This window comes from Oncorhynchus mykiss, chromosome 25, assembly GCF_057628025.1.
Source record: "Oncorhynchus mykiss isolate SJ-2025 chromosome 25, ASM5762802v1, whole genome shotgun sequence".
Lineage (NCBI taxonomy): Eukaryota > Metazoa > Chordata > Actinopteri > Salmoniformes > Salmonidae > Oncorhynchus > Oncorhynchus mykiss.
In genome coordinates this window covers 17789342-17808102 of record NC_143046.1, presented here as the reverse complement: position 1 = coordinate 17808102, position 18761 = coordinate 17789342, and the positions used below count along the sequence as shown (strand labels likewise).

Genomic DNA, 18761 nt, shown 5'->3' with positions numbered 1-18761 from the left:
CTAAAGCTTGGTCACAAACGTGTCTTCCAAATGGACAATGACCCCAAGCACACTTCCAAAGTTGTGGCAAAATGGCTTAAGGACAACAAAGTCAAGTCATTGGAGTGGCCATCACAAAGCCCTGACCTGTGGGGAAATGTGTTGGCAGAACTGAAAAAGCGTGTGCAAGCAAAGAGGCCTACAAACCTGACTCAGTTACACCAGCTCTGTCAGGAGGAATGGGCCAAAATTTACCCAACTTATTGTGGGAAGCTTGTGGATGGCTACCTGAAATGTTTGACCAAAGTTAAACAATTTAAAGGCAATGCTACCGAATACTAATTGAGTGTATGTAAACTTCTGACCCACTAGGAATGTGATGAAAGAAATAAAAGCTGAAATAAATCATTCTCTCTACTATTATTCTGACATTTCACATTCTTAAAATAAAGTGGGGCTCGTAACTGACCTAAAACAGGGCATTTTTAGTAGGATTAAATGTCAGGAATTGTGAATAACTGAGTTTAAAAGTATTTGGCTGAGGTTAATGTTAACTTCCGACATCAACTGAATGTAAAACCAAATACTTTTAGACTTTTACTCAAGTAGTCTTTTACTGGGTAAACTTTCAATTTTACTTGAGTCATGTTCTATTAAAGTATCTTTACTTTTACTCAAGTATGACAATTGGGTACTTTTTCCACCACTGAGTAATCAACAGCCACAGCCTCCGCCTGCTATTACGCTGTGGATGAATCACCACAGAAATAAAACATCTGGCTTAGATAGCAACATTTCTGTGCATGGTGATTATATATGGAGTTTGTTAAACACCACTCGTTTTAGCCCTGACAATGTTTTTCCTGGAGTTTCCCCCACATCCTCGCCTTCCTCCCATGTCAGGCAGTTACAACGTCTGCTTCCCAAATGGCACCCTATTCCCTCAACTGTATAGTGTACTACTTTTTAACACAGCTCTATGGGTCCTGGTCAAAAAGAGTGCACAATAAAGGGAATAGGATACCATTTGGGAAGCAACCAACGTCCTGAACTATTATATTACCAATGTACTGGACATGTACATTCCACCAAAGGGTATGAATAAGGTCAGCGTATGTTTGTCCTAGATGGCATCTTACTTAATGCACATTTCTTTCTTACATTTTAATCATTTAGCAGACACTCTTATCCAGTGCCACTTAGTGCATACATTCTCACACTGGTCCCCTGTAGGAATCAAACCCACAACCCTGGCTTTGCAAGGACCATGCCCTACCAACTGAGCCACATGGGACCTTACGGGCCCTGGTCAATAGTAGTGTACTATAAAGTGGGAGGCAAGTCCATATGTGTGTGATCTTATTATGTTTTAGAACCCTTTCGTCTCTGCCTCTACAGTTGCTGCGTCTGGTGACGGTGCCTGAGAAGCGCTGGAGAGCCCGGTCAGGTGGGGGTCAAGGGCCGGAGGGCCGGAGCACGGGAGAGGAGGAGGACGAGTGGTTTGAGAGTGGCGACTGTGATGACGAGGATGACTGTGCTGGGGTGTCGGGGCTCGGGCCGCCCCCTCACCGTAAACGGTTACGTATCTTTGCAGGTCAGTCAGACAAACGCCGCCATGTGTTCACTTTTCTTTTAGACACAACTCCAGTCACCGAAGGTCACTGTCCTTCTGGTTTTGTGTGTCTCTGATAAGTTAAGACAGGGAGGCAAATACTCAATTAAAGGTCACACTGAGTAAAGTAGCAGCAGTAGCTGACAAGCTAAAGAGGAGAACATTCTGGCTAAGGCCATCCAGTGTTGGAGCAGCATCTCCCCCCATTATCAGGAGCATGGAGAAGAGGGGTGTTGAGATATCCTGGTCCAGACCACTGGAAGTGGTGGACCTGCTGGATTCCTGCTTTAACCCCGGGACCCCTGGACTCACTCCCCAGAACCCTGGCCTCACTCCCAATAACCCTGGTCTCACTCCCCAGGCCCCTGGCCTCACTCCCAATAACCCTGGTCTCACTCCCAATAACCCTGGTCTCACTCCCAATAACCCTGGTCTCACTCCCCAGGCCGCTGGCCTCACTCCCAATAACCCTGGTCTCACTCCCAATAACCCTGGTCTCACTCCCAATAACCCTGGTCTCACTCCCAATAACCCTGGTCTCACTCCCAATAACCCTGTTCTCACTCCCAATAACCATGGCCTCACTCCCAATAACCCTGGTCTCACTCCCAATAAGCCTTGGCTCACTCCCAATAACCATGGCCTCACTCCCAATAACCCTGGGCTCACTCCCAATAACCCTGGTCTCACTCCCAATAACCCTGGCCTCACGCCCAATAACCATGGCCTCACTCCCCAGAACCCTGGCCTCACTCCCCAGGCCCCTGGCCTCACTCCCCAGAACCCTGGCCTCACTCCCCAGAACCCTGGCCTCACTCCCCCGGCCCCTGGCCTCACTCCCCAGGCCCCTGGCCTCTCTCTCCAGAACCCTGGCCTCACTCCCCAGAACCCTGGCCTCATTCCCCAGGCCCCTGGCCTCACTCCCCAGGCCCCTGGCCTCACTCTCTAGAAGCCTGGTCTCACTCCCCAGGCTCCTGGTTTCACTTCTTCCCTGCCCAATGAACCCAAATCTCTGCCACAACAACCAACCCTGTCAGGAGGACAACTCCCTTGGCCTGGGTGTTTGCTCAGCTGAACTGGCTTTGTGTCCGTGCCTCTTGTTCCTGATCTCGCTCTGTTGTTTCCACTTCTTCTTCTTTTTCTTTTCTTTGAATGGTTTGTTGCTTTTGTTCTGTGTTTGGGTTGAGAGAGAACGTCGATTCTTTCTTTCGTAACGGCGGATGGCTGGTTGACGGTGGGTGAGGAGGTCAAGAGGCTACTGGTTGAGGTGAGCTCTGAGCTGGCTATGTGAGGAAGCCTTCTACTTCCTACCACACGGTAACTCTGTTTGACCAGAGTGGCAATACTTACAGACACACATAAAACTCTCTGCTCTGTCCCTGTCAAGATCTTTGACAGTGAGTGAGTCAGATTCACAGCAATACAAATCCAATATTTTCACCAATTAATTGTTATTAATTCTCCACAAACTCATATCATGTGCACACAGTTTTTTGCCTATTTTTTCTCATAAATGTAACTAATAGCTGGCCATGAAGGTGAATATAACACCTCATATTAACTGAAGGAAGCGCAACAGCAATTCAAGTGGAACTTGTGAACCAAAACCACACTCAGGATTAGCCCTAAAGAGGCAATGGTTGCACGTTACTTCAGAATTTCAGTCTTCAGGCTACAAAGTATTGCTGTTTATTTTTGTTTTTTGCCTTCCAATGAATGACTGATGTGGACCTCTGAAACCAAGTGTGTCCACCCCTCTCTGAGGTATCAGCAACATGGGTTTATTCTCTCTCTGCGGTGTCAGCAACATGGGTTTATTCTCTCTCTGGGGTGTCAGCAATATGGGTTTATTCTCTCTCTCTCTGGGGTGTCAGCAACATGGGTTTATTCTCTCTCTGGGGTGTCAGCAACATGGGTTTATTCTCTCTCTCTCTGGAGTGTCAGCAACATGGGTTTATTCTCTCTCTCTCTGGGGTGTCAGCAACATGGGTTTATTCTCTCTCTGAGGTATCAGCAACATGGGTTTATTCTCTCTCTGGGGTGTCAGCAACATGGGTTTATTCTCTCTCTGGTGTGTCAGCAACATGGGTTTATTCTCTCTCTGTGGTGTGTCAGCAACATGGGTTTATTCTCTCTCTCTCTCTGGGGTGTCAGCAACATGGGTTTATTCTCTCTCTGGGGTGTCAGCAACATGGGTTTATTCTCTCTCTGGGGTGTCAGCAACATGGGTTTATTCTCTCTCTCTCTGAGGTGTCAGCAACATGGGTTTATTCTCTCTCTCTGGGGTGTCAGAAACATGGGTTTATTCTCTCTCTCTCTCTGAGGTGTCAGCAACATGGGTTTATTCTCTCTCTCTGGGGTGTCAGAAACATGGGTTTATTCTCTCTCTCTCTGAGGTATCAGCAACATTGGTTTATTCTCTCTCTCTCTCTGGGGTGTCAGCAACATGGGTGTATTCTCTCTCTCTGGGGTGCCAGCAACATGGGTTTATTCTCTCTCTGGGGTGTCAGCAACATGGGTTTATTCTCTCTCTCTGGGGTGTCAGCAACATGGGTTTATTCTCTTTCTCTCTGGGGTGTCAGCAACATGGGTTTATTCTCTCTCTCTCTCTGGTGTGTCAGCAACATTGGTTTATTCTCTCTCTCTGGGGTGTCAGCAATATGGGTTTATTCTCTCTCTCTCTGGGGTGTCAGCAACACGGGTTTATTCTCTCTCTGAGGTATCAGCAACATGAGTTTATTCTCTCTGGGGTGTCAGCAACATGGGTTTATTCTCTCTCTGGTGTGTCAGCAACATGGGTTTATTCTCTCTCTGGGGTGTCAGCAACATGGGTTTATTCTCTCTCTGGTGTGTCAGCAACATGGGTTTATTCTCTCTCTCTCTGGGGTGTCAGCAACATGGGTTTATTCTCTCTCTGGTGTGTCAGCAACATGGGTTTATTCTCTCTCTCTCTCTGGGGTTTCAGCAACATGGGTTTATTCTCTCTCTCTCTGGGGTGTCAGCAATATGGGTTTATTCTCTCTCTCTCTGGGGTGTCAGCAACACGGGTTTATTCTCTCTCTGAGGTATCAGCAACATGAGTTTATTCTCTCTCTGGGGTGTCAGCAACATGGGTTTATTCTCTCTCTTTCTCTGGGATGTCAGCAACATGGGTTTATTCTCTCTCTGGGGTGTCAGCAACATGGGTTTATTCTCTCTCTCTGAGGTGTCAGCAACATGGGTTTATTCTCTCTCTCTGGGGTGTCAGCAACATGGGTTTATTCTCCTTCTGGGGTGTCAGCAACATGGGTTTATTCTCTCTCTGGGGTGTCAGCAACATGGGTTTATTCTCTCTCTTTCACTGGGATGTCAGCAACATGGGTTTATTCTCTCTCTGGGGTGTCAGCAACATGGGTTTTTTCTCTCTCTCTGGGGTGTCAGCAACATGGGTTTATTCTCTCTCTGGGGTATCAGCAACATGGGTTTATTCTATCTCTCTGAGGTGTCAGCAACATGGGTTTATTCTCTCTCTCTCTCTGGGATGTCAGCAACATGGGTTCACTCTCTCTCTGGGATATCAGCAACATGGGTTTATTCTCTCTCTCTCTCTCTGGGGTGTCAGCAACATGGGTTTATTCTCTCTCTCTCTGGGATGTCAGCAACATTGGTTTATTCTCTCTCTGGGGTATCAGCAACATGGGTTTATTCTCTCTCTCTTTGGGGTATCAGCAACATGGGTTTATTCTCTCTCTCTCTGGGGTGTCAGCAACATGGGTTTATTCTCTCTCTCTCTCTGGGGTGTCAGCAACATGGGTTTATTCTCTCTCTGAGGTATCATTAACATGGGTTTATTCTTTCTCTCTCTCTGAGGTGTCAGCAACATGGGTTTATTCTCTCTCTGGGATGTCAGCAACATGGGTTTATTCTCTCTCTCTCTGGGGTGTCAGCAACCTGTGTTTATTCTCTCTCTGGGATGTCAGCAACATGGGTTTATTCTCTCTCTCTCTGGGGTGTCAGCAACATGGGTTTATTCTCTCTCTCTCTGGGGTGTCAGCAACATGGGTTTATTCTCTCTCTCTCTCTGGGGTGTCAGCAACAAGGGTTTATTCTCTCTCTCTCTGGGGTATCAGCAACATGGGTTTATTCTCTCTCTCTCTGGGGTGTCAGTAACATGGGTTTATTCTCTCTCTATCTGGGGTATCAGCAACATGGGTTTATTCTGTCTCTGGGGTGTCAGCAACATGGGTTTATTCTGTCTCTGAGGTGTCAGCAACATGGGTTTATTCTCTCTCTGGGGTGTCAGCAACATGGGTTTATTCTCTCGCTCTCTGGGGTGTCAGCAACATGGGTTTATTCTCTCTCTCTCTGGGGTGTCAGCAACATGGGTTTATTCTCTCTCTCTCTGGGGTGTCAGCAACATGGGTTTATTCTCCCTCTCTCTGGGGTGTCAGCAATATGGGTTTATTCTCTCTCTGGGGTGTCAGCAACATGGGTTTATTCTCTCTCTGGGGTATCAGCAACATGGGATTATTCTCTCTCTGGGGTATCAGCAACATGGGTTTATTCTCTCTCTCTGAGGTGTCAGCAACATGGGTTTATTCTCTCTCTCTGGGGTGTCAGCAACATGGGTTTATTCTGCTTCTGGGGTGTCAGCAACATGGGTTTATTCTCTCTCTGGGGTGTCAGCAACATGGGTTTATTCTCTCTCTTTGGGGTATCAGCAACATGTGTTTATTCTCTCTCTCTCTGGGGTGTCAGCAACATGGGTTTATTCTCTCTCTCTCTCTCTGAGGTTTCAGCAACATGGGTTTATTCTCTCTCTTTCTCTGGGATGTCAGCAACATGGGTTTATTCTCTCTCTGGGGTGTCAGCAACATGGGTTTATTCTCTCTCTGGGGTATCAGCAACATGGGTTTATTCTCTCTCTCTGAGGTGTCAGCAACATGTGTTTATTCTCTCTCTCTCTGGGGTGTCAGCAACATGGGTTTATTCTCCTTCTGGGGTGTCAGCAACATGGGTTTATTCTCTCTCTGGGGTGTCAGCAACATGGGTTTATTCTCTCTCTCTCTCTGGGGTATCAGTAACATGGGTTTATTCTCTCTCTCTCTGGGGTGTCAGCAACATGGGTTTATTCTCTCTCTCTGGGGTGTCAGCAACATGGGTTTATTCTTTCTCTGGGGTGTCATCAACAAGGGTTTATTCTCTCTCTGAGGTGTCAGCAACAAGGGTTTATTCTCTCTCTGGGGTGTCAGCAACAAGAGTTGATTCTCTCTCTGGGTTGTCAGCAACATGGGTTTATTCTCTCTCTTTCTCTGGGATGTCAGCAACATGGATTCATTCTCTCTCTGGGGTGTCAGCAACATGGGTTTATTCTCTCTCTCTGGGGTGTCTGCAACATGGGTTTATTCTCCTTCTGGGGTGTCAGCAACATGGGTTTATTCTCTCTCTGGGGTGTCAGCAACATGGGTTTATTCTCTCTCTTTGGGGTATCAGCAACATGTTTTTATTCTCTCTCTCTCTGGGGTGTCAGCAACATGGGTTTATTCTCTCTCTCTCTCTGAAGTTTCAGCAACATGGGTTTTTTCTCTCTCTCTCTGAGGTTTCAGCAACATGGGTTTATTCTCTCTCTTTGGGGTGTCAGCAACATGAGTTTATTCTCTCTCTCTTTCTGGGGTGTCAGCAACATGGATTTATTCTCTCTCTCTCTCTGGGGTGTCAGCAACATGGGTTTATTCTCTCTCTCTCTGGGGTGTCAGCAACATGGGTTTATTCTCTCTCTGGAGTGTCAGCAAAATGGGTTTATTCTTTCTCTCTGAGGTATCAGCAACATGGGTTTATTATCTCTCTCTGAGGTGTCAGCAACATGGGTTTATTCTCTCTCTCTCTGGGGTGTCAGCAACATGGTTTATTCTCTCTCTCTAGGGTGTCAGCAACATGGGTTTATTCGCTCTCTCTCTCTGGGGTATCAGCAACATGGGTTTATTCTCTCTCTCTCTGGGGTGTCAGCAACATGAGTTTATTCTCTCTCTCTGGGGTGTCAGCAACATGGGTTTATTCTTTATCTGGGGTGTCATAAACAAGGGTTTATTCTCTCTCTGAGGTGTCAGCAACAAGGGTTTATTCTCTCTCTGGGGTGTCAGCAACAAGGGTTTATTCTCTCTCTGGGGTGTCAGAAACATGGGTTTATTCTCTCTCTTTCTCTGGGATGTCAGCAACATGGATTCATTCTCTCTCTGGGGTGTCAGCAACATGGGTTTATTCTCTCTCTCTCTCTGGGGTGTCTGCAACATGGGTTTATTCTCCTTCTGGGGTGTCAGCAACATGGGTTTATTCTCTCTCTGGGGTGTCAGCAACATGGGTTTATTCTCTCTCTTTGGGGTATCAGCAACATGTGTTTATTCTCTCTCTCTCTCTGGGGTGTCAGCAACATGGGTTTATTCTCTCTCTCTCTCTGAAGTTTCAGCAACATGGGTTTTTTCTCTCTCTGGGGTATCAGCAACATGGGTTTATTCTGTCTCTCTGAGGTGTCAGCAACATGGGTTTATTCTCTCTATCTGGGGTGTCAGCAACATGGGTTTATTCTCCTTCTGGGGTGTCAGCAACATGGGTTTATTCTCTCTCTGGGGTATCAGCAACATGGGTTTATTCTCTCTCTTTGGGGTATCAGCAACATGTGTTTATTCTGTCTCTCTCTGGGGTGTCAGCAACATGGGTTTATTCTCTCTCTCTCTCTGAGGTTTCAGCAACATGGGTTTATTCTCTCTCTCTCTGAGGTTTCAGCAACATGGGTTTATTCTCTCTCTCTCTGAGGTTTCAGCAACATGGGTTTATTCTCTCTCTCTGAGGTGTCAGCAACATGGGTTTATTCTCTCTCTCTGGGGTGTCAGCAACATGGGTTTATTCTCTCTCTGGGGTGTCAGCAACATGGGTTTATTCTATCTCTTTGGGGTATCAGCAACATGTGTTTATTCTCTCTCTCTCTGGGGTGTCAGCAACATGGGTTTATTCTCTCTCTCTCTCTCTGAGGTTTCAGCAACATGTGTTTATTCTCTCTCTCTCTGAGGTTTCAGCAACATGGGTTTATTCTCTCTCTCTCTGAGGTTTCAGCAACATGGGTTTATTCTCTCTCTTTGGGGTGTCAGCAACATGGGTTTATTCTCTCTCTGGGGTGTCAGCAACATGGGTTTATTCTCTCTCTGGGGTATCAGCAACATGGGTTTATTCTCTCTCTGGGGTATCAGCAACATGGGTTTATTCTCTCTCTCTGAGGTGTCAGCAACATGGGTTTATTCTCTCTCTCTGGGGTGTCAGCAACATGGGTTTATTCTGCTTCTGGGGTGTCAGCAACATGGGTTTATTCTCTCTCTGGGGTGTCAGCAACATGGGTTTATTCTCTCTCTTTGGGGTATCAGCAACATGTGTTTATTCTCTCTCTCTCTGGGGTGTCAGCAACATGGGTTTATTCTCTCTCTCTCTCTCTGAGGTTTCAGCAACATGGGTTTATTCTCTCTCTTTCTCTGGGATGTCAGCAACATGGGTTTATTCTCTCTCTCTGGGGTGTCAGCAACATGGGTTTATTCTCTCTCTGGGGTATCAGCAACATGGGTTTATTCTCTCTCTCTGAGGTGTCAGCAACATGTGTTTATTCTCTCTCTCTCTCTGGGGTGTCAGCAACATGGGTTTATTCTCCTTCTGGGGTGTCAGCAACATGGGTTTATTCTCTCTCTGGGGTGTCAGCAACATGGGTTTATTCTCTCTCTCTAGAGTGTCAGCAACATGAGTTTATTCGCTCTCTCTCTCTGGGGTATCAGTAACATGGGTTTATTCTCTCTCTCTCTGGGGTGTCAGCAACATGGGTTTTTTCTCTCTCTCTGGGGTGTCAGCAACATGGGTTTATTCTTTCTCTGGGGTGTCATCAACAAGGGTTTATTCTCTCTCTGAGGTGTCAGCAACAAGGGTTTATTCTCTCTCTGGGTTGTCAGCAACATGGGTTTATTCTCTCTCTTTCTCTGGGATGTCAGCAACATGGATTCATTCTCTCTCTGGGGTGTCAGCAACATGGGTTTATTCTCTCTCTCTGGGGTGTCTGCAACATGGGTTTATTCTCCTTCTGGGGTGTCAGCAACATGGGTTTATTCTCTCTCTGGGGTGTCAGCAACATGGGTTTATTCTCTCTCTTTGGGGTATCAGCAACATGTGTTTATTCTCTCTCTCTCTGGGGTGTCAGCAACATGGGTTTATTCTCTCTCTCTCTCTGAAGTTTCAGCAACATGGGTTTTTTCTCTCTCTCTCTGAGGTTTCAGCAACATGGGTTTATTCTCTCTCTTTGGGGTGTCAGCAACATGAGTTTATTCTCTCTCTCTTTCTGGGGTGTCAGCAACATGGATTTATTCTCTCTCTCTCTCTGGGGTGTCAGCAACATGGGTTTATTCTCTCTCTCTCTGGGGTGTCAGCAACATGGGTTTATTCTCTCTCTGGGGTGTCAGCAAAATGGGTTTATTCTTTCTCTCTGAGGTATCAGCAACATGGGTTTATTATCTCTCTCTGAGGTGTCAGCAACATGGGTTTATTCTCTCTCTCTCTGGGGTGTCAGCAACATGGTTTATTCTCTCTCTCTAGGGTGTCAGCAACATGGGTTTATTCGCTCTCTCTCTCTCTGGGGTATCAGCAACATGGGTTTATTCTCTCTCTCTCTGGGGTGTCAGCAACATGAGTTTATTCTCTCTCTCTGGGGTGTCAGCAACATGGGTTTATTCTTTATCTGGGGTGTCATCAACAAGGGTTTATTCTCTCTCTGAGGTGTCAGCAACAAGGGTTTATTCTCTCTCTGGGGTGTCAGCAACATGGGTTTATTCTCTCTCTGGGGTGTCAGAAACATGGGTTTATTCTCTCTCTTTCTCTGGGATGTCAGCAACATGGATTCATTCTCTCTCTGGGGTGTCAGCAACATGGGTTTATTCTCTCTCTCTGGGGTGTCTGCAACATGGGTTTATTCTCCTTCTGGGGTGTCAGCAACATGGGTTTATTCTCTCTCTGGGGTGTCAGCAACATGGGTTTATTCTCTCTCTTTGGGGTATCAGCAACATGTGTTTATTCTCTCTCTCTCTCTGGGGTGTCAGCAACATGGGTTTATTCTCTCTCTCTCTCTGAAGTTTCAGCAACATGGGTTTTTTCTCTCTCTGGGGTATCAGCAACATGGGTTTATTCTCTCTCTCTGAGGTGTCAGCAACATGGGTTTATTCTCTCTATCTGGGGTGTCAGCAACATGGGTTTATTCTCCTTCTGGGGTGTCAGCAACATGGGTTTATTCTCTCTCTGGGGTGTCAGCAACATGGGTTTATTCTCTCTCTTTGGGGTATCAGCAACATGTGTTTATTCTCTCTCTCTCTGGGGTGTCAGCAACATGGGTTTATTCTCTCTCTCTCTCTGAGGTTTCAGCAACATGGGTTTATTCTCTCTCTCTCTGAGGTTTCAGCAACATGGGTTTATTCTCTCTCTCTCTGAGGTTTCAGCAACATGGGTTTATTCTCTCTCTCTGAGGTGTCAGCAACATGGGTTTATTCTCTCTCTCTGGGGTGTCAGCAACATGGGTTTATTCTCCTTCTGGGGTGTCAGCAACATGGGTTTATTCTCTCTCTGGGGTGTCAGCAACATGGGTTTATACTCTCTCTTTGGGGTATCAGCAACATGTGTTTATTCTCTCTCTCTCTGGGGTGTCAGCAACATGGGTTTATTCTCTCTCTCTCTCTCTGAGGTTTCAGCAACATGGGTTTATTCTCTCTCTCTCTGAGGTTTCAGCAACATGGGTTTATTCTCTCTCTCTCTCTGAGGTTTCAGCAACATGGGTTTATTCTCTCTCTTTGGGGTGTCAGCAACATGGGTTATTCTCTCTCTCTGAGGTATCAGCAACATGGGTTTATTCTCTCTCTCTCTGGGGTGTCAGCAAAATGGGTTTATTCTCTCTCTCTCTCTGGGGTGTCAGCAAAATGGGTTTATTCTCTCTCTCTGGGGTGTCAGCAACATGGGTTTATTCTCTCTCTGGGGTGTCAGCAAAATGGGTTTATTCTTTCTCTCTGAGGTATCAGCAACATGGGTTTATTCTCTCTCTCTGAGGTGTCAGCAACATGGGTTTATTCTCTCTCTCTCTGGGGTGTCAGCAACATGGGTTTATTCTCTCTCTCTAGGGTGTCAGCAACATGGGTTTATTCGCTCTCTCTCTCTGGGGTGTCAGCAACATGGGTTTATTCTTTCTCTGGGGTGTCATCAACAAGGGTTTATTCTCTCGCTGAGGTGTCAGCAACAAGGGTTTATTCTCTCTCTGGGGTGTCAGCAACAAGGGTTTATTCTCTCTCTGATGTGTCAGTAACATGGGTTTATTCTCTCTCTTTCTCTGGGATGTCAGCAACATGGGTTTATTCTCTCTCTGGGGTGTCAGCAACATGGGTTTATTCTCTCTCTCTGGGGTGTCAGCAACATGGGTTTATTCTCTCTCTGGGGTATCAGCAACATGGGTTTATTCTCTCTCTCTGAGGTGTCAGCAACATGGGTTTATTCTCTCTCTCTGGGGTGTCAGCAACATGGGTTTATTCTCCTTCTGGGGTGTCAGCAACATGGGTTTATTCTCTCTCTGGGGTGTCAGCAACATGGGTTTATTCTCTCTATTTCTCTGGGATGTCAGCAACAGGGGTTTATTCTCTCTCTGGGGTGTCAGCAACATGTTTTTTTTCTCTCTCTGGGGTATCAGCAACATGGGTTTATTCTCTCTCTCTGAGGTGTCAGCAACATGGGTTTATTCTCTCTCTCTGGGGTGTCAGCAACATGGGTTTATTCTCCTTCTGGGGTGTCAGCAACATGGGTTTATTCTCTCTCTGGGGTGTCAGCAACATGGGTTTATTCTCTCTCTTTGGGGTATCAGCAACATGTGTTTATTCTCTCTCTCTCTGGGGTGTCAGCAACATGGGTTTATTCTCTCTCTCTCTCTGAGGTTTCAGCAACATGGGTTTATTCTCTCTCTCTCTGAGGTTTCAGCAACATGGGTTTATTCTCTCTCTTTGGGGTGTCAGCAACATGGGTTATTCTCTCTCTCTGAGATATCAGCAACATGGGTTTATTCTCTCTCTCTCTGGGATGTCAGCAACATGGGTTTATTCTCTCTCTCTCTGGGGTGTCGCCAACATGGGTTTATTCTCTGTCTCTGGGGTGTCAGCAACATGGGTTTATTCTCTCTCTCTCTCTGGGGTGTCAGCAACATGGGTTTATTCTCTGTCTCTGAGGTGTCAGCAACATGGGTTTATTCTCTCTCTCTCTCTGGGGTGTCAGCAACATGGGTTTATTCTCTCTCTCTGAGGTTTCAGCAACTTGGGTTTATTCTCTCTCTGGGGTGTCATCAACATGGGTTTATTCTCTCTCTCTCTGGGGTGTCTGCAACATGGGTTTATTCTCTCTCTTTCTCTGGGATGTCAGCAACATGGGTTTCTTCTCTCTCTCTCTCTCTCTCTCTGGGGTGTCAGCAACATGGGTTTATTCTCTCTCTCTCTCTGAGGTATCAGCAACATGGGTTTATTCTCTCTCTGGGGTATCAGCAACATGGGTTTATTCTCTCTCTCTGGGGTGTCAGCAACATGGGTTTATTCTCTCTCTCTCTCTCTGGGGTGTCAGCAACATGGGTTTATTCTCTCTCTCTCTCTGGGGTGTCAGCAACATTGGTTTATTCTCTCTCTCTCTCTGGGGTGTCAGCAACATGGGTTTATTCTCTGTCTCTGAGGTGTCAGCAACATGGGTTTATTCTCTCTCTCTTTGTGGTGTCAGCAACATGGGTTTATTCTCTTTCTCTGGGTGTCAGCAACATGGGTTTATTCTCTCTCTCTGGGTTGTCAGCAACATGGGTTTATTCTCTCTCTCTGGGGAGTCAGCAACATGGGTTTATTCTCTCTCTTTCTCATGGGTGTCAGCAACATGGGTTTATTCTCTCTCTCTCTCTCTGGGGTGTCAGCAGCATGGGTTTATTCTCTCTCTCTATCTGGGGTGTCAGCAACATGGGTTTATTCTCTCTCTCTGGGATGTCAGCAGCATGGGTTTCTTCTCTCTCTCTCTCTGGGGTGTCAGCAACATGGGTTTATTCTCTCTCTGGGGTGTCAGCAACATGGGTTTATTCTCTCTCTCTTTGTGGTGTCAGCAACATGGGTTTATTCTCTTTCTCTGGGGTGTCAGCAACATGGGTTTATTCTCTCTCTCTGGGTTGTCAGCAACATGGGTTTATTCTCTCTCTCTGGGGAGTCAGCAACATGGGTTTATTCTCTCTCTTTCTCATGGGTGTCAGCAACATGGGTTTATTCTCTCTCTCTCTCTCTGGGGTGTCAGCAGCATGGGTTTATTCTCTCTCTCTCTCTGGGGTGTCAGCAACATGGGTTTATTCTCTCTCTCTGGGATGTCAGCAACATGGGTTTCTTCTCTCTCTCTCTCTGGGGTGTCAGCAACATGGGTTTATTCTCTCTCTGGGGTGTCAGCAACATGGGTTTATTCTCTCTCTCTAAGGTATCAGCAACATAGGTTTATTCTCTCTCTCTGGGGTGTCTGCAACATGGGTTTATTCTCTCTCTGGGGTGTCAGCAACAAGGGTTTATTCTCTCTCTGGGGTGTCAGCAACATGGGTTTATTCTCTCTCTTTCTCTGGGATGTCAGCAACATGGGTTTATTCTTTCTCTCTCTCTCTGGGTGTCAGCAACATGGGTTTATTCTCTCTCTCTCTGGGATGTCAGCAACATTGGTTTATTGTCTCTCTGGGGTATCAGCAACATGTGTTTATTCTCTCTCTCTTTGGGGTGTCAGCAACATGGATTTATTCTCTCTCTCTGAGGTATCAGCAACATGGGTTTATTCTCTCTCTCTGAGGTGTCAGCAACATGGGTTTATTCTCTCTCTCTGAGGTGTCAGCAACATGGGTTTATTCTCTCTCTCTCTGGGGTGTCAGCAACATGGGTTTATTCTCTGTCTCTGGGGTGTCAGCAACATGGGTTTATTCTCTCTCTGGGGTGTCAGCAACATGGGTTTATTCTCTCTCTCTAAGGTATCAGCAACATAGGTTTATTCTCTCTCTCTGGGGTGTCTGCAACATGGGTTTATTCTCTCTCTGGGGTGTCAGCAACAAGGGTTTATTCTCTCTCTGGGGTGTCAGCAACATGGGTTTATTCTCTCTCTCTCTGGGATGTCAGCAACATTGGTTTATTGTCTCTCTGGGGTATCAGCAACATGGGTTTATTCTCTCTCTTTGGGGTATCAGCAACATGTGTTTATTCTCTCTCTCTTTGGGGTGTCAGCAACATGGGTTTATTATCTCTCTGGGGTGTCAGCAACATGGATTTATTCTCTCTCTCTGAGGTATCAGCAACATGGGTTTATTCTCTCTCTCTGAGGTGTCAGCAACATGGGTTTATTCTCTCTCTCTGAGGTATCAGCAACATGGGTTTATTCTCTCTCTCTCTCTCTGGGGTGTCAGCAACATGGGTTTATTCTCTGTCTCTGGGGTGTCAGCAACATGGGTTTATTCTCTCTCTCTGAGGTTTCAGCAACATGGGTTTACTCTCTCTCTCTGGGGTGTCAGCAACATGAGTTTATTCTCTCTCTGGGGTGTCTGCAACATGGGTTTATTCTCTCTCTCTCTGGGGTGTCAGCAACATGGGTTTATTCTCTCTCTCTCGCTCTCTCTGGGGTGTCAGCAACATGGGTTTATTCTCTCTCTCTCTGTGGTGTCAGCAACATGGGTTTATTCTCTCTCTGGGGTGTCAGCAACATGGGTTTATTCTCTCTCTGGGGTGTCAGCAACATGGGTTTATTCTTTCTCTTTGGGGTATCAGCAACATGGGTTTATTCTCTCTCTCTCTGGGGTGTCAGCAACATGGGTTTATTCTCTCTCTCTCTGAGGTTTCAGCAACATGGGTTTATTCTCTCTCTCTCTGAGGTTTCCGCAACATGGGTTTATTCTCTCTCTCTCTCTGATGTTTCAGCAACATGGGTTCATTCTCTCTCTTTGGGGTGTCAGCAACAAGGGTTCATTCTCTTTCTCTTGGGTGTCAGCAACATGGGGTTATTCTCTCTCTCTGGGTTGTCAGCAACATGGGTTTATTCTCTCTCTCTGGGGAGTCAGCAACATGGGTTTATTCTCTCTCTCTCTGAGGTTTCAGCAACATGGGTTTATTCTCTCTCTCTCTGTGGTGTCAGCAACATGGGTTTATTCTCTCTCTCGGTCTCTGGGGTGTCAGCAACATGGGTTTTTTCTTTCTCTGGGGTGTCAGCAACATGGGTTTATTCTTTCTCTGGGGTGTCAGCAACAAGGGTTTATTCTCTCTCTGGGGTGTCAGCAACAAGGGTTTTATCTCTCTCTGGGGTGTCAGCAACATGGGTTTATTCTCTCTCTGGGGTGTCAGCAACATGGGTTTATTCTCTCTCTCTGGGGTGTCAGCAACATGGGTTTATTCTCTCTCTTTCTCTGGGATGTCAGCAACATGGGTTCACTCTCTCTCTCTGGGATGTCAGCAACATGGGTTTATTCTCTCTCTCTGAGGTATCAGCAACATGGGTTTATTCTCTCTCTCTCTCTTGGGTGTCAGCAACATGGGTTAATTCTCTCTCTCTCTGTCTGGGGTGTCAGCAACATGGGTTTATTCTCTCTCTCTCTCTGGGGTGTCAGCAACATGGGTTTATTCTCTCTCTCTGGGTTGTCAGCAACATGGGTTTATTCTCTCTCTCTCTGGGGTGTCAGCAACATGGGTTTATTCTCTCTCTCTAGGGTGTCAGCAACATGGGTTTATTCGCTCTCTCTCGGGGTATCAGCAACATGGGTTTATTCTCTCTCTCTCTCTCTGGGGTGTCAGCAACATGGGTTTATTCTCTCTCTCTTTCTGGGGTGTCAGCAACATGGGTTTATTCTCTCTCTCTCTCTGGGGTGTCAGCAACATGGGTTTATTCTCTCTCTCTGGGGTGTCAGCAACATGGGTTTATTCTCTCTCTGGGGTGTCAGCAAAATGGGTTTATTCTCTCTCTCTGAGGTATCAGCAACATGGGTTTATTCTCTCTCTCTGAGGTTTCAGCAACATGGGTTTATTCTCTCTCTCTCTGAGGTTTCAGCAACATGGGTTTATTCTCTCTCTCTCTGATGTTTCAGCAACATGGGTTTATTCTCTCTCTTTGGGGTGTCAGCAACAAGGGTTTATTCTCTTTCTCTTGGGTGTCAGCAACATGGGTTTATTCTTTCTCTGGGGTGTCAGCAACAAGGGTTTATTCTCTCTCTGGGGTGTCAGCAACAAGGGTTTATTCTCTCTCTGGGGTGTCAGCAACAAGGGTTCATTCTCTTTCTCTTGGGTGTCAGCAACATGGGGTTATTCTCTCTCTCTGGGTTGTCAGCAACATGGGTTTATTCTCTCTCTCTGGGGAGTCAGCAACATGGGTTTATTCTCTCTCTCTCTGAGGTTTCAGCAACATGGGTTTATTCTCTCTCTCTCTGTGGTGTCAGCAACATGGGTTTATTCTCTCTCTCGGTCTCTGGGGTGTCAGCAACATGGGTTTTTTCTTTCTCTGGGGTGTCAGCAACATGGGTTTATTCTCTCTCTCTCTGGGGTGTCAGCAACATGGGTTTATTCTCTCTCTCTAGGGTGTCAGCAACATGGGTTTATTCGCTCTCTCTCTCTGGGGTATCAGCAACATGGTTTTATTCTCTCTCTCTCTGGGGTGTCAGCAACATGGGTTTATTCTCTCTCTCTGGGGTGTGAGCAACATGGGTTTATTCTCTCTCTCTCTGAGGTTTCAGCAACATGGGTTTATTCTCTCTCTCTGAGGTTTCAGCAACATGGGTTTATTCTCTCTCTCTCTCTGAGGTTTCAGCAACATGGGTTTATTCTCTCTCTCTCTGATGTTTCAGCAACATGGTTTCATTCTCTCTCTTTGGGGTGTCAGCAACAAGGGTTTATTCTCTTTCTCTTGGGTGTCAGCAACATGGGTTTATTCTCTCTCTCTCTGGGTTGTCAGCAACATGGGTTTATTCTCTCTCTGGGGAGTCAGCAACATGGGTTTATTCTCTCTCTCTCTGAGGTTTCAGCAACATGGGTTTATTCTCTCTCTCTCTGAGGTTTCAGCAACATGGGTTTATTCTCTCTCTCTCTGAGGTTTCAGCAACATGGGTTTATTCTCTCTCTCTCTCTGGGGTGTCAGCAACATGGGTTTATTCTCTCTCTCTGGGGTGTCAGCAACATGGGTTTACTCTCTCTCTCTGGGGTGTCAGCAACATGGGTTTATTCTCTCTCTGGGGTGTCAGCAAAATGGGTTTATTCTCTCTCTCTTAGGTATCAGCAACATGGGTTTATTCTCTCTCTCTGAGGTGTCAGCAACATGGGTTTATTCTCTCTCTCTCTGGGGTGTCAGCAACATGGGTTTCTTCTCTCTCTCTAGGGTGTCAGCAACATGGGTTTATTCTCTCTCTGGGGTGTCAGCAACATGGGTTTATTCTCTCTCTATGAGGTATCAGCAACATGGGTTTATTCTCTCTCTGGGGTGTCAGCAAAATGGGTTTATTCTCTCTCTCTGAGGTATCAGCAACATGGGTTTATTCTCTCTCTCTGAGGTGTCAGCAACATGGGTTTATTCTCTCTCTCTCTGGGGTGTCAGCAACATGGGTTTATTCTCTCTCTCTAGGGTGTCAGCAACATGGGTTTATTCGCTCTCTCTCTCTGGGGTATCAGCAACATGGTTTTATTATCTCTCTCTCTGGGGTGTCAGCAACATGGGTTTATTCTCTCTCTCTGGGGTGTCAGCAACATGGGTTTATTCTCTCTCTCTCTCTGAGGTTTCAGCAACATGGGTTTATTCTCTCTCTCTCTCTCTGAGGTTTCAGCAACATGGGTTTATTCTCTCTCTCTCTGATGTTTCAGCAACATGGGCTCATTCTCTCTCTTTGGGGTGTCAGCAACAAGGGTTTATTCTCTTTCTCTTGGGTGTCAGCAACATGGGTTTATTCTCTCTCTCTCTGGGTTGTCAGCAACATGGGTTTATTCTCTCTCTCTGGGGAGTCAGCAACATGGGTTTATTCTCTCTCTCTCTGAGGTTTCAGCAACATGGGTTTATTCTCTCTCTCTCTGAGGTTTCAGCAACATGGGTTTATTCTCTCTCTCTCTCTGGGGTGTCAGCAACATGGGTTTATTCT

The 18761-nt window shown here is 46.3% G+C and overlaps 1 protein-coding gene across 1 annotated transcript in view; it reads left to right on the top strand.

Annotated features, from left to right (window-relative positions):
• The window catches only part of gpc3 (glypican 3), a 376009-nt gene that overhangs the window by 294412 nt on the left and 62836 nt on the right, over positions 1–18761 (top strand). The window contains exon 7 of the mRNA XM_036969955.2: positions 1378–1573. Within this exon, the coding sequence (XP_036825850.2) occupies positions 1378–1573 (196 nt within the window). The remainder of the gene's footprint in view (positions 1–1377; positions 1574–18761) is intronic.